Raw genomic sequence first — 16880 nt, forward strand, 5'->3', positions numbered from 1 at the left:
CAGTTAAAATTTGATTGGGAACTCATCATTTATTTTGAGTAATTACTTTGAATACTTTTATACTCCTTTTTTTTTTGTTAAAATATTTATAATATATACATAAATTAATTTTTTAAAAGTACAAATTTAACATTCTACGCTTAAATAAAAGTCTTATAGATGATAAAGAGTGGGTACTTCTCTTTTCTATTTTTTTTTTTTTTTTGTCACGATTCACTTTTAAAGTTCAGTTCTTACTTTGATACTTTCCTACCAACTTTAAAAAATCCATCTTATATTTTCATAGTTGCACTTAAATAATTGTGTTATATACATATTGTTTGCATCTGTTGTACCCACGATCTGTCATCTCGGACAATAGGTAAGAAGGCCTAGGTCGGGCTTGTCTAATGGGCCAAGAGCGTATTACTGATCGGCCCATCAGGCCCGGAGAAAGGAAGAGAGCGCGGAGATGCTTCGTGTTGGTCAGCTCGCAGCTCGGGCCCGGTCAAAGATTCCCGCATTCAAGAGGATTAATTAGATCGCGCAAATCGTGCCCTATTAATTGTGCATTGATTGGGTAATAAATTGGTCGGTATAAATATGTAAGGGGGGTGTCACTTGTAAGGGATCCAATATTTTTCCAAAAACAGCAATACAAATTCAAATACTCAAAAACTCTCTCAATTCAGTTCGGAACTACTTAACGGCGATAAGCTCCTCCACATTTAAATCACTTCGGAAGGAGAAGCTCGTTTTCAGTTCTCACATTTGGCGCTAGAAGGAGGGGAATTATCGCCTGACTCTCATTAGTTCCGATTTCATACACAAACACACTCCACACAACCACCGCTATGGCAACCAGCTCTCCCAATCAGGCATCCTTGGAGGTGATCCAGAAGCTCCTGCAGGACTTGTCTGAGAAGTCCGACCGTCAGCAAGCCGCCTCCACCGCTCTTACTGAACGTTTTGACAGCTTGGAGGGTCAAGTCTCCGCTCGTCTGGAGGAAGTCACGACGACCGTAGCAGACCTCTCAGCCTCCCACCGCGCGTACGCTGATCGGGTCGATCTCCTGTCCTCTGACCAAAACCCACGACGGCGTGCTTTGGATTTCTCCGGTGTAACTCCACCATCCACCTCGCAGGTGGCAGCAACAAATGTCACCCCGGGAGATTCGTTCCCGCATCAAATCAACACGCAAACAGCGCCACCATTGGTTGGCGATGGCCACACTCCGGTTCAGCCCGGCGTCATCAGATCTTCCGAGGTCCCAGTCCGTCTTCCTCTCCCTGTAGATGGAAACTCTTCGACTCTGGGGTATGTTACCAATCCCGAGATCTTCCGCATGCAGAGCGAAATCCGGGATATGCGGTCTGTGATGCACAGTGCAACCACTTCGGCTCCGGATATCTGTCGAGTAATCGAGGAATAGAGGCGAACTCCTTTTTCCGATCAAATAGCCCGAGTCCGCATCAAAGATACTGGCAAATTAAGTTCTCGAGCTACGAAGGAAAAGGAGATCCGACCAATCATCTCAAGACTTTCTTGCTGACAGCTAGCCGGGTGGACCTCGAGCCCCATGAAGCAGACGCTGGGTACTGCAAGCTGTTCGCAGAGACGTTTTGCGGACCGGTACTGCTTTGGTTCGCATCTTTAGCAGCCGGTTCCATAACAAATTTCACCGAGCTGTCAACTTCGTTCGTCAAGCAGTATTCTAGCTTGATCGAAACCGCGGTGACAGATGCTCAACTCTGGAACTTAAGCCAAAAGGCTGGAGAGTCTCTCCGGTCTTACATAACAAAATTCAAGGAGATCCAGGTCAAGAATCCAGGACTCTCGGACTCCACCGCCCTGGCCGCGCTTAAGAACGGCCTCTGGCATGAATCTCGTTTCTGCGAAGAGCTGTCCGTGAATCGGTTCCCAACCATTCAGGATGCATTACACCGGGCTTCGAACTGGATAGTCGCGGAGGAAGACAAAATCGCCGCTGCGCAAAAGCAAAACGCTCCGCCAACAGGAAAACCACGGTTCGAAGCGCCTGCCAAAAAGACTCCGCCTACGACTCCGAAGTCCGGGCCGAGCACGTTCGCAGTCGCTCAATCTCCTAAAAAGAATTCTCCAAAGAATTCACCGTCCAAACCGCCATTCTCACCGCGCTCCAAGAGTGGCGTACTCCCAAGTAACAAGTGGGTCCGAGATGAGGACACGTACTGCGAGCTCCACAAAACCAACAGTCATTCCACTCGTGACTGTAAGAAGCTGATGCACCTCCTCGTAGAAAAGTATGTGGTGGGGGAAATGCCAGACGTAACAATCGAGAAGTTAGAGCAGAAATCGACTCCCGAGGTGGACGAAGATGCTCCACCTTCGAAAAAACCAAAGCAGTCTGACGGCAACGAAACCTCCAAGAAAAGAATCGACGTGATAATGGGGGGATCGCGTCTCTTTCGGAACTCCATCACTGCGATCAAAGACAATCAGCGGAAGCTCACTAGCCCCAAGCCGAAGCGAGCTAAGGTAGCAGCAAGCGATCTACCTGAAATTTCTTTCTCCGAGAAGGAAACTGAGGGGCTGGACACTCCGCACGATGACGCACTCTTCATTTCACTTGACGTGGCGAACCACGAGGTCTGCCGAATCCTAATTGACACTGGGAGTTCGGTAGACTTGATTTTCCTCGAAACGCTCACTAGAATGGATATCGGGAAAGAACACAACGTAGGACCGCCCTCACCTTTGGTCTCGTTCACTAGCGAGACTTCAATGTTTTTGGGCACGATCACATTACCGGTGTCCACTCAAGGAGTGGTTAAAATGGTGGAGTTCACGGTTTTTGACCGACCTGCGGCCTATAATGTTATTTTGGGAACTCCCTGGCTCTACCAGATGAAGGCAGTGGCCTCAACGTACCATCAGTGCGTCAAATTTCCGACCCCGCAAGGAGTCCGGGAGGTTCTAAGAAGCCAAAGGACGGCAAGGAGCTGTTACCTCGCAAGTCACAAGCTCCTGATCTAATAGCAACCACAGCTTGAAGTCCCGAAGAATCCAGTTCGGAAGCAGTTAAAAGGTGACCTCACTGTGTCCATTTTCATCAATGATAAGTTCCCGGATCAGGAAATCAAGATCGGAGTGGGATTGGGTAGCGAGCTCCGTGCCAGTCTAATAACCTTCCTAAAAGAAAGTATGGCCACCTTTGCGTGGTCGGTAGACGAGATGCCCGGCATCAGTCCAGAAGTTATCTCCCACGAGCTGAATGTGGACCCTACGTTCCGACCTGTAAAGCAGAAGCGAAAGAAGTTGGGTCCTGAGCGAGCTGAAATCGTTAATAAAGTGGTTGAACGTTTACTGAAGGCAGGACAGATACGCGAAGTAAAGTACCCTGAGTGGCTCGCAAACACAGTGGTAGTCAAAAAGAAGAATGGAAAGTCACGAGTCTGCGTTGATTTTACCGACCTGAATAAGGCGTGCCCCAAAGACAGCTTTCCACTTCCGCATATCGACCGGCTAGTTGAGTCCACTTCGGGTCACGAGTTGAATTCTTTCATGGATGCTTTCTCTGGCTACAACCAAATCCTTATGAACCCGGACGACCAGGAGAAGACTGCATTCATTACGGACCGCGGGATTTACTGCTACAAGGTGATGCCTTTTGGGTTAAAAAATGCGGGAGCAACTTACCAGAGACTGGTGAATCGAATGTTCGAGCATCAACTCGGAAAGACCATGGAAGTCTACATCGATGACATGCTGGTAAAATCAATAGAAGCTAGCTCGCATCTCGCTGATCTGAAAATCTGCTTCGACATCCAGAATCAGTTCGAGATGAAGCTTAACCCCACGAAATGCACCTTTGCAGTCCAATCAGGGGAATTTCTGGGGTACATCGTCACAGAAAGAGGAATTGAAGCGAACCCAAGGCAGATTAATGCTTTCCTGTCTATGAGTTCTCCTAGGACCTTAAGCGAGGTGCAACGCCTTAACGGACGGATCGCAGCTCTCAACCGCTTCATTTCTCGATCTACGGACAAATGCCTCCCTTTCTACCAGCTGTTACGGAAAGGGGGAAAAAACTTCTTATGGGATGCGAAATGCGAGGAGGCGTTCGCTCAGCTCAAAGCTTATCTATCTGAACCACCGGTCTTGGCTAAGCCTGAGTTCGGTGAGCCGCTCTTTCTTTACGTCGCCGTATCGGACAGTGCGGTCAGCGGAGTCTTGGTTCATGAGGAAAGGGGGGAGCAGCGACCAATTTTCTATATGAGCAAGTCATTTACTGGGGCGGAGTCCAGGTACCCTATGATGGAAAAATTGGCCCTAGCAGTAGTCACTTCGGCAAGAAAACTGCGGCCTTACTTCCAGTCCCATACAATCATAATCCTGACGATGCAACCACTACGGACGGTATTACATAGTCCGAGCCAGTCCGGGAAGCTAGCTAAATGGTCTGTCGAGTTGAGTGAATACGACATCGAGTTCCGGACTCGAACTTGTGCAAAGGCGCAAGTGCTGGCTGATTTCTTGATCAAACTCCCACAAGCCTCTTCGGTTAGCAACAATGTCGAATCCCCATGGACATTGTATGTCGACGGCGCTTCTTCCAAGTGGGGAGCAGGAATTGGGGTCCGCCTCACTTCCCCTACAGGTGAAGTGATCGAGCAGTCATTTCGCTTGGCTTTCAGTGCGTCCAACAATGAAGCCGAGTACGAATCCTTCCTTGCTGGTTTACGCCTCGCAGTAGGGATTGGCGTCCGAAAACTCCGAGCTTTCTGTGATTCACAGCTGGTCACCAACCAGTTTTTGGGGGAGTACGAGACAAAGGATGGTCGTATGGAGGCTTATTTGTCCACAGCTCGGGAACTAGTCACTAAGTTCGAGGATTTTGAAATCACTAAGATCCCATGAAGTGAAAACTCCGCTGCGGACGCTTTAGCATCTTTGGCGTCCACTTTGGATCCCGCGACGACCAGGATTATCCCCGTCGAAGTTATCCAATATCCGAGCATTCGACTAGAAAACTCAAACGTCGTCACCCGGGCAATGAAAAAGCAGCTGGCCGCAGAGGAGGCAGCTCGCAAGACGTCTGCGGACTCTTTGCCACCAAAGGACCCAGCCCCCGTTATGCCTACTCCAATGGACGTTCACCCACCTCTGGCAGAGCTAGACGCGAGTCAAATTCCGGAACCGGCAAGCTCACCGGTTGCCAATCAAGCTATTATCCCACATGCTACTTCGAGCGGCATTAATTCTAATAGCTGGGGGGCAGATGACTGGCGGAGCCCGATCTGGGCTTACTTGGAAAAAGGGGAACTCCCAGCCGACAAATGGGCAGCTAGGAAACTCAAGGTTGTCAGTGCGCGGTACTGCGTTCACAACGGAATACTTCTACGGCGAAGTGTAGCTGGTCCGTATCTAACATGCGTGGCTGGTAGTGAACCTGCGATGCTAATGCGAGCTGTTCACGATGGTCCCAATGGAAATCACTCCGGAGGTCGGACTCTGGCTTTCAAAATCAAAAGGCAAGGTTACTTCTGGCCTACCATGGTCACGGACTGCGAAAGATATTCTCGAGCTTGTGAGAAGTGTCAGAAGCACGCCCCATCAATTCATCAACCTGCCGAGCTCCTGTCTTCGGTGTCCGCACCTTACCCATTCATGAGGTGGTCTATGGATATCATCGGTCCATTACATCGAGGACCAGGAGGAGTTCAGTACGTGCTCGCTCTTACCGACTATTTCTCCAAGTGGGTAGAAGCGGCAGCCTATGCGAAAGTAACAAGTGAGGAAGTGGAGCAGTTCATGCTTAAGAGCATAATCTATCGGTATGGCGTCCCGTGTGAAATCATCACGGACAATGGTCCACAGTTCATCTCCTCGAAGTTCGAAGAATTCTGCGCGAAGTAGAAAATTCGACTCAGTAAATCAACTCCTCGTTACCCACAAGGTAATGGGCAAGCCGAGGCGATGAATAAGGTCATACTTGCCAACTTGAAGAAACGGCTCGATGCTCGCAAGGGGCGCTGGCCGGATAAACTTCAGGGCGTCCTCTGGGCGATCCGAACAACACCTCGTCGGGCCACTGATGAGACACCTTTCTCCCTGGTTTACGGAGTTGATGCCATAGTCCCAGCCGATATAGAAGTGCTCGGAATCCGTACCTCGCTAAACCCACTCCGAGCTGAGGAGAATGAAGAATTCCTACAGGATACTCTCGATACAATCAACGAGCGTCGGGACCAGGCCTTGGTTCGGATCCAGAATTACCAGAACGCAGTAGCTCGGTACAATAACTCCAAAATCCGAAGCAGACCCTTGGCAGTTGGCGACCTAGTCCTCTGGAAGTTCACGAGAACACCGAGGAGCTCAATGCAGGAAAGCTGGGAATTAACTGGGAAGGACCGTACAGAATTACTTGCGAAGTCCGAAATGGAGTCTATCAGCTCGAGGACTCAGAGGGAAAAACAGTCCCGAGGTCTTGGAATTCTTTGCACCTTAAACTCTTTTACAGTTAATTTATTTGTATCGAACTACGATTTAGCTTGATCCCGATAAGGGTACGTAGGCAGCCCACTTCGGGTCCAGCTATCCATATTAATAAAAATTAAAGTTTTCTTAAACTTTTTTATTAATAATGGTTTCTCAAAAAAAAAAAAAAAAAAAAAAAAAAAAGCCGAAGTCTAACTTCGCATATAAGCCGAGATTCATCTTTGCAGGTCTAAACCGAAGTTTTCACTTCGTACTCAGCTTTACTTCAAAGCTTAACGTTGCGAAAACTCTAAACCGAAGTTCTTACTTCGTACTCCACTTTACTTAGTAAAGTCAAAACTTAGTTTCTTATCTAAACCGAAGTATCCACTTCGTACTCAACTTTACTTATTAAAGTTGGGGTGTCATCTTTTCGAACTACTTAACCAAAGTTTTTACTTCGTGTTTATTCCTGCTCATATCATCTTTTAAAACAAAAGATTGCGGAAATTAAGTTCGCATTTAAGATGACAAAACAAATTTTTTTTGGAGTGGTCACCACGACCAAAACACTCCAAAACGAGTTTGAAAATAAGTACTACAAACAGGGGGGCAACCTGTGCCAAAACAACCCCAGAACGAAAACTAAGGATTAGGAAGAACGGGATCAGACGCTGCTTCGGATAGGGCCAAGCCCATCTCTGCGAGCTCCTCTTCCGGCCTGGTGTTCGCCAGAAAATCGTCCATTCCCTGCTTTGACATCTGCCCGAGATTAGTGCCGAACTCGTCGATTGTGACGCTTAGCGGGTTCTCGCTGCACAAGAGATCGGGTGTATCCGCCAAAAGATCTGAGAATACTGAGAGGTCGAGGTCACGAGGAGTTACCTTCGAAACCTTCTCGTCCGCCTCCTCTTCGTCAGCTTTCAGGAGTCCGAGCTCGGCCTCCATGTCTTGGATCTTTCCTTTGGCGATCTCCTTGATCAGCATCCGGTTCGCCCTAATCTCAGCAGCTCGGACCTGAAGCGGAGCTAGCTTCTCCCTCTTTTCGAAGGTGACCCTCACCTCCTCAACCAGAGGACGGAGAGTCCGCCTCATTGCCTGCCTCTCCTCCCTTCGCACCCTCTCATTCTCGCAGCTATTGCCAGCTTCGAGTAGCTGATTGCGGAGCTCGATCTTGTGCAACCTGTTCTTGGCCGCCTTCGCATCCTCTGCCGCTTCGAAGTAAAGGTCCCCCGCCTTCTTCAGTTTGTCTCGGAGGTTTTCGTTGGCAACCCCAAGGTCGAGTACCTCTATTTCAGCCTTCTTCATCCGCGCTCGGATTTGTTCGGCTTTCGCTACGGTGCTAGCATTCTCAGCCTCCAGCCTGCCGTACTCTTTTACCTGGGCTTCCAGGTCAGCGATCCTCTCTTGAAGAAGGTTCACCTCGGAAGAGGATGGGGAGACGAACAGCTGGTCCTCGTAGGACGCCACCGAGGAGTTGAACTCGATCATAAGCTGAAAAATTCAGCTCGTAAAAAACGGATAAAATGATAGAAAGAAACAGAAATAAAGACCAAAGGATGTTTACCTCGCCGATTTTGTCCGCAAAGTGGAAGAAGTTCGCACGATTGACCTCGGTCATGTCAGCAAATGCCGCGATCCGAACTCCGGGCCGAATGTAGCTCCTCATTAGATCGGCTGGGAAAGCAGGGGGTACTGAAAGATTTTCGAGCAAGTCATTTCAGTCATCAACTATCGAACAGTCAAAGGTATAAAATTAAGAGCATCTCAGAAAAATTTTTACCTCGGGTGAAAGGTCGTTGTTCCTTCAAAGAGTTTCTTCCAGAGGAGTCTCCGGAGTCTTTAGGCGGTGGGGCCTCCTTAGATCTCCTCTCCGAGGAGGGACCCCTGTCTTTCGAGCTAGATCTACTTCGCTCATCCCCTAATGGGCCAGTCCGGGCTCGCCCCTTTTCACGAGAAGAGGAGGCGGTCTCAGGCTCCTTCCTCTTCTTCGATGAATCAATTTGCTGAGAGGAGCCCTCAGCAGAGGTTTTCTTCGGCGCTGGGCGGGGAAGCAGCGACCTCCCGTGGCTCGTCGCTAGAATCAGCAATGACAATCACGGGAGGAATCAGCGGGCCAGCAGGAGCCCTGGCTGATCCTGTACCAAGCTCGGGAGAGCCAGTTGGAGGCACGGAAGTCCCGCTCACCTCGGGAACGGAGGAGCCGGAGGAATTCTTGTTAGAAATGCGAGCTTTGCCTTCGGCGATGGCCATCGCCATCTGTTTCTTTGCCTCTTTTTCGGCAGCTCGGCACGCCCTTTCTTCCCTGTAATTCATCTCCGAAACGCTCAAGGGGGTGGAACAAACGAGAGAACGCCTTCTGAGCCTCGCCGTGGACTCTCTGATCCTTTTGCAAGAAAAAGAATCCCAAGTGATCTGTCCCTGGCTGCAGAACCTCGAGAAGAACTCTGCGAATGTAGGGCAAAGCAATCCGCGCTCGAAGTGATCTGAAAAAGAAACAGTTAAAAGGTGAGACGGAAAGTCAAGTAACACTTAACTTGGACCTAGCAAGGAACTCCATTCTACCGATTTTCGAAGTCCACTTCGATACGTGCGAACTCCACTTCGATACGTGAGCTCGTTAACCGGGAAGAAGAAATAGGACTTCCGCCACTTTTCATCCTTCTCGGGCAGGTCGTCAAAGACCTTTAGGCCGGCAAGCGGGCTTACGTAAAGCTTGCCCTTGGTACGACCAGTCTTCACCGTGTACACCTGGAGGAAGTCGGCCAACGACAGCTGGTAGTTGAACTCCTCCCCCAGAGTTTGAAGGCACAATACAGTCCGAACAAAGTTGGGGCACATCTGGGAAGAGCGAAGCCCAGTTCGAACATCATCTTCACAATGAGTTCGGGAAGGGGGAATGACAGACCGCACGCAGAGAAGAATATCTCGAACGCGCAGCAGTAACCTGGAGGGGGGTTCTCCGGAGACTCATGAGCCTCTGGGAATCTGATCTCGACCTCCGACGGAATCCCGGTGGATCCTGTAATCTCGGCTATGCTCTCCGCAGAGAGAATTGACGGCTGGTGGGGGCCTAAAACGCCCGGAATCAAGGGTTTTGCGGTTTTTCCCGATGAGGATTTCGGCGGAGACATGCTTTTCCGGTAAAAGTAGCAAGAAATAAAGTAAGAGTGAAGGATTCTCCGGCGAAAGTAAAGAAGTTCACAGAGGAAAAGAGAGAAAATCGGAGAACGGAAAACACAAGCACAATTGGGGATTGAGAGTGAAAGAGAGAAGTCGAGTTTACCTTTATACACGGAACCAGGGAGTAATGATTACCTGGGGAAGTGAAAGGTCTCGCACCGTTTTCTCTCTCTCTTATAGTTAACACGCCACCTAGTGGGGCCCCGAGGCTTGTTCGGGAAGGCAAATCCCATCATTACCACGATCAAATCGTGGAGATATGGGGAATATTCAGTTTCTCGAAATTGATCGCTTGAAGGTTAAAAGTCCCCCGAACTGTTCAACTCGGGAGACTTGGGGGGCAACTGTTGTACCCACGATCTGTCATCTCGGACAATAGGCAAGAAGGCCTAGGTCGGGCTTGTCTAATGGGCCAAGAGCGTATTACTGATCGGCCCATCAGGCCCGGAGAAAGGAAGAGAGCGCGGAGATGCTTCGTGTTGGTCAGCTCGCAGCTCGGGCCCGGTCAAAGATTCCCGCATTCAAGAGGATTAATTAGACCGAGCAAATCATGCCCTATTAATTGTGCATTGATTGGGTAATAAATTGGTCGGTATAAATATGTAAGGGGGGTGTCACTTGTAAGGGATCCAATATTTTTCCAAAAACAGCAATACAAATTCAAATACTCAAAAACTCTCTCAATTCAGTTCGGAACTACTTAACGGCGATAAGCTCCTCCACATTTAAATCACTTCGGAAGGAGAAGCTCGTTTTCAGTTCTCACAGCATCTACTTATTGATATTTATATTTTGTTCTCCATTAATTATTTAATCAGAAAGACAATTTCATCCTTTTGTTGCAAACTCTTAAACCAAAGTAGACATTGTGCTTCGAATTTTGAAATTCACACTTTTTATATTCCCATACATATATATTTTTCTTATATGGAAATTTATTTTAATCTAAATCTATGGTAAAAAAATTTGCGGATCTACCAAACAGTACGTGAGTCGTGGCAACAATGCTGGCCAGAGAACATAGTTATTAGATCTTGGTGAACCAAAATGGGAGCAATTCGACCACTAAGGGAAAATAAAACAGTACCCTCCAAATCTTGGAGTTGATACATTGGAACAACATGTTTTGAGATAGATGCGTCTGGGAAATGCCTAATTCAGTAGACAAAAGTAATTAATGAATGGCAAACATGTAAGTGAAGTCCTTAGATAATAGTAGCAAGGGTAAGATTGTTTAGGAGAGTTTCTTTTTTCTTCTCGACTACTATAAGTGGACTTGTTATCTCAATGCAAGAAATCAACTAATCAAGGTTTTAATCTTCTTACATATAAATTTGAGACTTGATAGTGAAGAAAGTGCGTGGAGAGGTTGTAATCTAGTGATAGTGAAAAAGTGGGGAGGTTGTAATGAGATATCCTAGGAACATTTTTCACAACAATTATGTGGAAAATTTGGATCTGGGCTTCGGCACATATAGTTTACATGATATTCTGATAAAATACTCTCATATATTAATAGAAAAGCATTCCAAATTCGGGTTCAAACAATGTAGTGACCCAGCAAGGAGAAGTCCATTATGTAGCGGCATTTCAGTGCGTTTTTACCAGCGCTGACCGGAGCAGCCGAAAAGATTTATAAAAAAAAAAACAAAACAAAATTGAGTGAGACTCGATTGGACACATTTATTTAGGGAGTTAAAAGGTTTATATATAACATTCTATAATAAAAAGTCAATTTTAAAAGAATTATAAAGTTTGAGGGGTTTCTTGGAAATTACTTTAAAGTAAAACACTGAACGATTTGTTAGCTAAATATGTACCCTAAAAATCGAAAAGCCTTTGAAGCAAAGAAGAAGAGCAGAGGAAAAAAAAAAAATCAAAAACCCTTTTTCACTTGTTCGCACTGTTTCTTCCTCATGGCGAACAATCCTTCGCAGCTTCTTCCATCAGGTATGGATTTCTCTACTTACATCTCCGACTTGGGTGCCTTTTCAATAGGCTGGATCTGCTATTTTGGTACCACCAATTTTGTTGAGCGATTTGGGTTGTGTGTGTTGTGCAGAGCTAATCGATAGGTGCATAGGATCGAAGATATGGGTTATAATGAAAGGAGATAAGGAGCTCGTTGGTACTCTCAAAGGATTTGATGTTTATGTCAACATGGTCCTTGAAGATGTCACCGAATAGTAAGTCTCTTCTTTTAGGGTTTTTCTTCTTCTTCTTCTTCTGAATTCGATTTTTTTTGTTTGTATGTTGTTTAGTTGGAACTTGTATTGCCTTGATCTATTACGCTTTAGGTGGTGATACCATAGATGTGATAATGCAGAACCCCCAGAACTCAGCCTTTTGGTTTTTGTTTCTCAGTGCCTTAGTTTTTTTTTTCTTATATTGGTAATTGGATTGCGTTATGCTAATTTCAAGTTTCAAGACTGACCCAGAGAACGGAGTTGAACCGTAGTTGTGAGATGCAGAACCTAGATTTTGGATTTTGTTTCTCAGTACTAAGTGTTGTTGATTTCGTTATGCTCATTTCAAGTTTCAATACTGACCCACCCCAAAGAGTGGCGTAGTAGCGTTGGACCGCTTTATGAACATTGAGCCATAGTTGTGATATGCAGAAACCTAGACTTTGGATTTTGTTTCTCGGTACTAAGTAAGTTTTTTCAGTGATTGATTGCGATATTGCTTATTTCAGAATACTGTGATCTGATTGAATGACGTTCATCGTGTGTGTGTATATATAGTCTTATTTAGATTGGTTCGAATGTGGTTTTGGTGAGTTTTTTTTTTTTTTTTTTTTTTTTTTTTTTTTTTTTTGTGGTATGTGGATTAGTGATTTAATGCTTTAAACTCCGGAGATTCATAGATTGAGGTTTTTGCTGTATCAGATTCTTTTTGAGATGTTACTAGAGTGTGTTACTAATTTAAGCATCGTTGTGCAGTGAGATTACAGCTGAAGGAAGACGGGTTACAAAGCTTGATCAGATCCTGCTCAATGGAAATAACATAGCCATTGTAAGTCAATACACCATTTTATCTATATTTTCCGAAATTGACTTCTTCTAACTGTAGCCAAACTAGCCATACGCTGTAGAAACTTCATTCTGATTTCTTTTCATCTTTATTTAGATAAACCGTTGACCACTTTAATCGTCGAAATGCTAAGAACCCGGTTTTTAAAATTGTTTGTGATGTAGTTGGTGCCAGGGGGGTCTCCTGACGATGGAGAATGAGATTTGCTGCTTTGTGTGTTCAGAATTGTGTGAGGAAGGATGTAACTTTTGGTTTTAGATTAACACTTTGTTCACAGAAAAGTAGTAGTTGATTTCTAAACTCAGAATGACCAAGTTTTCTTTGTTCAACAATGTGAAAGAGAGCTACAAGCATCATATTTATTAGACACGTTGCTTCTGCTTATTCAAGCTCTCTACATTGCTCTAATGACCTTCCCCATTAGCCACTCTAGCGTTGGATAAGTTATCAACAGAGTCTCCCCTCTCAAAAACAGCTGCAGCTCCCATACCAGTCCCTGTTACATATACATTTTATGCATACCATCTACACAAAAAATCAATATAATTATGGAGCCTATTCAAACTGTGAATATATTACCTATGCACATTGAGACTACTCCAAAGCGGCAATCCTTCCCTCTCCGCTTCATCTCGTGCAACAATGTTGCAACACATCGAGCTCCTGTACATGGAGACTTACTCTATTAGCCTATACACATACACATCTTGCATATTATTATCTGTTTAAGGCAAAGCTTGTATAAAGTAGTAACCTGTAGCACCAAGAGGATGGCCAATAGCAATGGCTCCTCCATTAACATTGACCTTTTTCATATCTAGATCTAGCTTCTTGCAGCTGTACACATACTGAGATGCAAATGCCTGTTTTTTCACACAGTTCATCAATGGAGAGATTCATAAGTAAGGATAATTCCGAAACAGACAACAACTAATGTGAAACATTTCACTACCTCATTGATCTCAAATAGATCAATATCGCTGACGTTGAGCCCTGCGAGGTTAGTTGCAGCAGGGATGGCGACAGCTGGACCGATGCCCATTACAGATGGATCCACACCAGTTACAGCAAAACTCCTACATTGTTTCGGGATCAGATTTGCTCGGTTTCTTAAACCATCAAAATGTAGACAAAGTCCTCTCCATATTCATTTTACCTGAATACTCCAAGAATGGGAAGTCCCTTCTTCATTGCAAGACTTCTCTTCATTAGCAGAACAGCTCCAGCACCATCACTAATCTGACTAGCATTGCCTACACAATTCACATATATAAACAAATGCTCTAAACCATGATCTCGCTTTTCTCAATGAATTGTGGAAACATATTTCTCACCAGCTGTGGTGGAACCATCTTTTTTAAAGACAGTCTTCAGCTTTGCCAAATCTGCCATGTTTGAGTTTGGACGCACACCATCATCAACAGATACAACGATTGCCTTCTCTGCTTTAGTCTCCGGGTCCACAATCTGTTAAGGAAAAATATCGTTCATTGAGAAATCAATCTCTAGCAAAAGGGTTTTAAAAAGAAGTTGAGGAGCTTTCTTGTTTTTTTACCTTGGTAGCAACAGGAATGATTTCATCCTTGAGTTTACCAGAAGCGATCGCAGCTGCAGCGCGCTTGTGAGACTCAACCTGTTGATTACTGATAACTCAGTACTTATATGAATTTAGAAAGAAACAAAAAAAAAGTGAAGAGAATAGGTAAACTAACCGCAGCCATATCTTGCTCTTCTCTTGTAACACCATATCTTTTTGCAACGTTTTCAGAAGTAACTCCCATTGGAAGCAAACAATCACGGGCTTTTGGGAATTCTAGTGCCTGTTCCCATTTAGGAGTTTTACAACTGTTCTGGTTGAATAGACTTAAAAAAAAGAATCATTGAGACAACGTACTCTCGGATTAGAGGTTTGAAAGCCGCCTCCAGGCATACTATCAGTTGACATTGACTCCACTCCAGCACCAATACCTGTTGCAGTTCACAACAAAGATAATTGATCTCGCGGCCTAGACAAGTAGCCAGCTAGACACTACAAAAATATGATGAAGCTGTGTCTTACCAATGTCGTAATATCCGGCTCTAATAGAAGCAGCAACATCAGCAACAGCTTGTAGTCCAGATGAGCATTGTCGGTTAACAGTTCTGATTGGCACGGTGTCTAGCTCGTCGTAAAACAACAGTAAAGCAACACATCAACAAATTTGTTTGTCTATGATCTTCCAATGTAAGAATGTAATTAATTGATTTTGAAGTACCAGGGAAACCAGCAAAATAAGCTGCAACTCTACATTCCATTGCTCTCTGAGAACCGGGAGCTAAAACCGTACCAACAACGATATCACCAACTTCACTTGGATCCAAAGATGTTCTTTCCACTACAGCCTAAATTAGAACAAAACATTGGAACATGAGAACTCACAGATACTAGTTACTAGTTCCATGTCTGAGCAAAGGTTTTTAATTGATGTACCTTGAGAACAGAAGCTAGAAGATCATCTGGAAGAGTGTCTTTGAAACCTCCACGTTTCGCTTTGCAAATGGCGGTACGATATGCCCTGAAGAAGAAGAAGAAGAAGAAGAAGAAGAAGAAGAATCAAGAAAACAAGAAACCTTAAAAGAAAGTGAATGTGAAGCAACTGAGTTTGGAGGCACCTACGCTACAATCACAATGTCGTCTCCAAAAGCAGCCATTGGAGAAACTTCAGAAGCACAATTCACAGGCTAACATAAAGAAAGATTCAAGTCAGAAGAACACACAAAAGAAACTTGTGATCATCTTTCCACAAACAATTTCAATGTCTAGTAAAACTCTCTGACTCAACGATTAAGACAAACTAAAACTTACAGACAGAACAGAGGATTCATGATTAAGAGAAGAAGAAGAAGGAATTGGATTGAGATGACGAAGCAAAATCTTCTGTCTTTCAGCAGCTTTATCCATGATTCTCTCTGTTTTTGTGTTGCAAAGCTCAACTTCAAAATTTGTGATTGAAAGACAAAAGCTTTCTGTGTAAAACTCAATTGGGTTTGATTGATTTTTCAGGAAAGGGATAGAATTTTTTAAGTATAAGAAGAAGAAGAAGAAGAAGAAGAAGAAGCTTCAGTGTTATCATTTTTCTCGTGGGTATCGTTCTCACTAATCTGGTCGTGACTGGGATCCTTGCCCACCTTGTCTTGTCGTATCGTAAACAAAGTTAAACGGCGTTACGAAAATATATCGCATGTTTTTCGTGTTTTACGCCACCACCACAGAAACTCACACCGTTAAGACTGTCACCGGATTTTTAATGGGCAAACCAAACCAAACCCAACCCGGGCCACGTGACAAGAGTTTTTATTTTTTAACAAGTAGACATCATCTTTTCGGGTTAGGATAAGAATGTTTAGACTTTTAGAGAGAGACTTATTATATAACTGCGTCCGATATATAACGTGTTGGATTGAATAATTACGGATATCTATATAATTTATTAAGACCCGTAAAATATTACAGATGAAGAGGGCTCAAGAAATTTACCGGACGATGGATGAGCTTTGGTGAGAGTCAGTTCCAACACGATATGAAAAATCTGAATGTAGACAATACGCAAATGTGGAGAAAAACTGATTGTTCAAAGTTGTATGTATATATAAAAAGAGTGTTGAAGGTTGGATGTGAGAGAAAGAAGTGACGTTACATTTGGTATTTTAACTCTTATGACATACTCTTTTGCTCGTCCACCACTCGTCTTACCAGCCTCCATTCTTACGTTTTCATCGCTCTATGCTACCTAACCTTCCCTTCTTTTCTTGCATGCAAAACTATTTAATTCTATTTTATTTATTGCTTATCTTATCTATTACAAAGAAAAGTTTAATCTAGAAGCTTTTTCACAAGAATAATGTCAAGGTCCATTGTCATGCATAGATTTTATATATCTCTATATATGGAAATAGAATAGAGAGCTGATTAAAGAAGTTGAGGACTTGGGTCCGAAATAATAGATGAAATCCGAAATAATAGATGTGGGTAGGCCATGAGCCATGATTGATATATTTTTGGAAAACAATCTTTTCATTTGTACGACATTAGTAGTGTGTTTGCAAGACAAGAACATTTTGAAGAAAAAAAAATGGTCCTCGATCATAAAAATTGAATCGTAATCTCGTTGAGTTCATGTCAGTTTTAAATGGAAATTGAATATATGATATTGGTCCCTATGGTTGAGTAGGAATTGGTAATAGG

At 44.4% G+C, this 16880-nt stretch overlaps 4 protein-coding genes across 5 annotated transcripts; 2 read left to right on the plus strand and 2 right to left on the minus strand.

The window, feature by feature from the left end:
• Positions 1 to 833: 833 nt before the first annotated feature.
• Positions 834 to 2995, plus strand: LOC147948722 (uncharacterized). Its single transcript, XM_087468268.1, has 2 exons — positions 834 to 1271; positions 1367 to 2995. Exons 1-2 carry the CDS (start codon positions 834 to 836, stop codon positions 2993 to 2995), a joined length of 2067 nt encoding a protein of 688 aa, XP_087324394.1.
• A 4089-nt stretch (positions 2996 to 7084) lies between these two features.
• LOC147948723 (uncharacterized) lies at positions 7085 to 9573 on the minus strand. Its single transcript, XM_087468275.1, has 6 exons — positions 9387 to 9573; positions 9125 to 9280; positions 8584 to 8925; positions 8223 to 8516; positions 8007 to 8134; positions 7085 to 7933 (listed from the first exon to the last, which is right to left on the minus strand). Exons 1-6 carry the CDS (start codon positions 9571 to 9573, stop codon positions 7085 to 7087), a joined length of 1956 nt encoding a protein of 651 aa, XP_087324401.1.
• Positions 9574 to 11337: 1764 nt separating this feature from the next.
• On the plus strand, positions 11338 to 13039 carry LOC104723159 (sm-like protein LSM5). Its single transcript, XM_010441476.3, has 4 exons — positions 11338 to 11572; positions 11685 to 11808; positions 12565 to 12637; positions 12820 to 13039. Exons 1-4 carry the CDS (start codon positions 11437 to 11439, stop codon positions 12853 to 12855), a joined length of 369 nt encoding a protein of 122 aa, XP_010439778.2. The 5' UTR covers positions 11338 to 11436; the 3' UTR covers positions 12856 to 13039.
• LOC104723144 (3-ketoacyl-CoA thiolase 5, peroxisomal) lies at positions 12922 to 16370 on the minus strand. Of its 2 annotated transcripts, none has more exons than XM_010441468.3 (14): positions 16173 to 16370; positions 15312 to 15376; positions 15126 to 15210; positions 14911 to 15037; positions 14715 to 14813; positions 14550 to 14623; positions 14368 to 14475; positions 14211 to 14288; positions 13990 to 14122; positions 13812 to 13908; positions 13608 to 13731; positions 13410 to 13518; positions 13235 to 13318; positions 12922 to 13151 (listed from the first exon to the last, which is right to left on the minus strand). In XM_010441468.3, exons 2-14 carry the CDS (start codon positions 15344 to 15346, stop codon positions 13060 to 13062), a joined length of 1245 nt encoding a protein of 414 aa, XP_010439770.1. In that variant the 5' UTR covers positions 15347 to 15376; positions 16173 to 16370; the 3' UTR covers positions 12922 to 13059. The 2 variants fall into 2 exon arrangements, with proteins under 2 accessions (XP_010439770.1, XP_010439766.1); XM_010441464.3 differs by lacking the exon at positions 16173 to 16370 and adding an exon at positions 15501 to 16020.
• Positions 16371 to 16880: the final 510 nt, after the last annotated feature.

Source organism: Camelina sativa, chromosome 2 (assembly GCF_030686135.1).
Source record: "Camelina sativa cultivar CO46 ecotype springtype chromosome 2, ASM3068613v1".
NCBI lineage: Eukaryota > Viridiplantae > Streptophyta > Magnoliopsida > Brassicales > Brassicaceae > Camelina > Camelina sativa.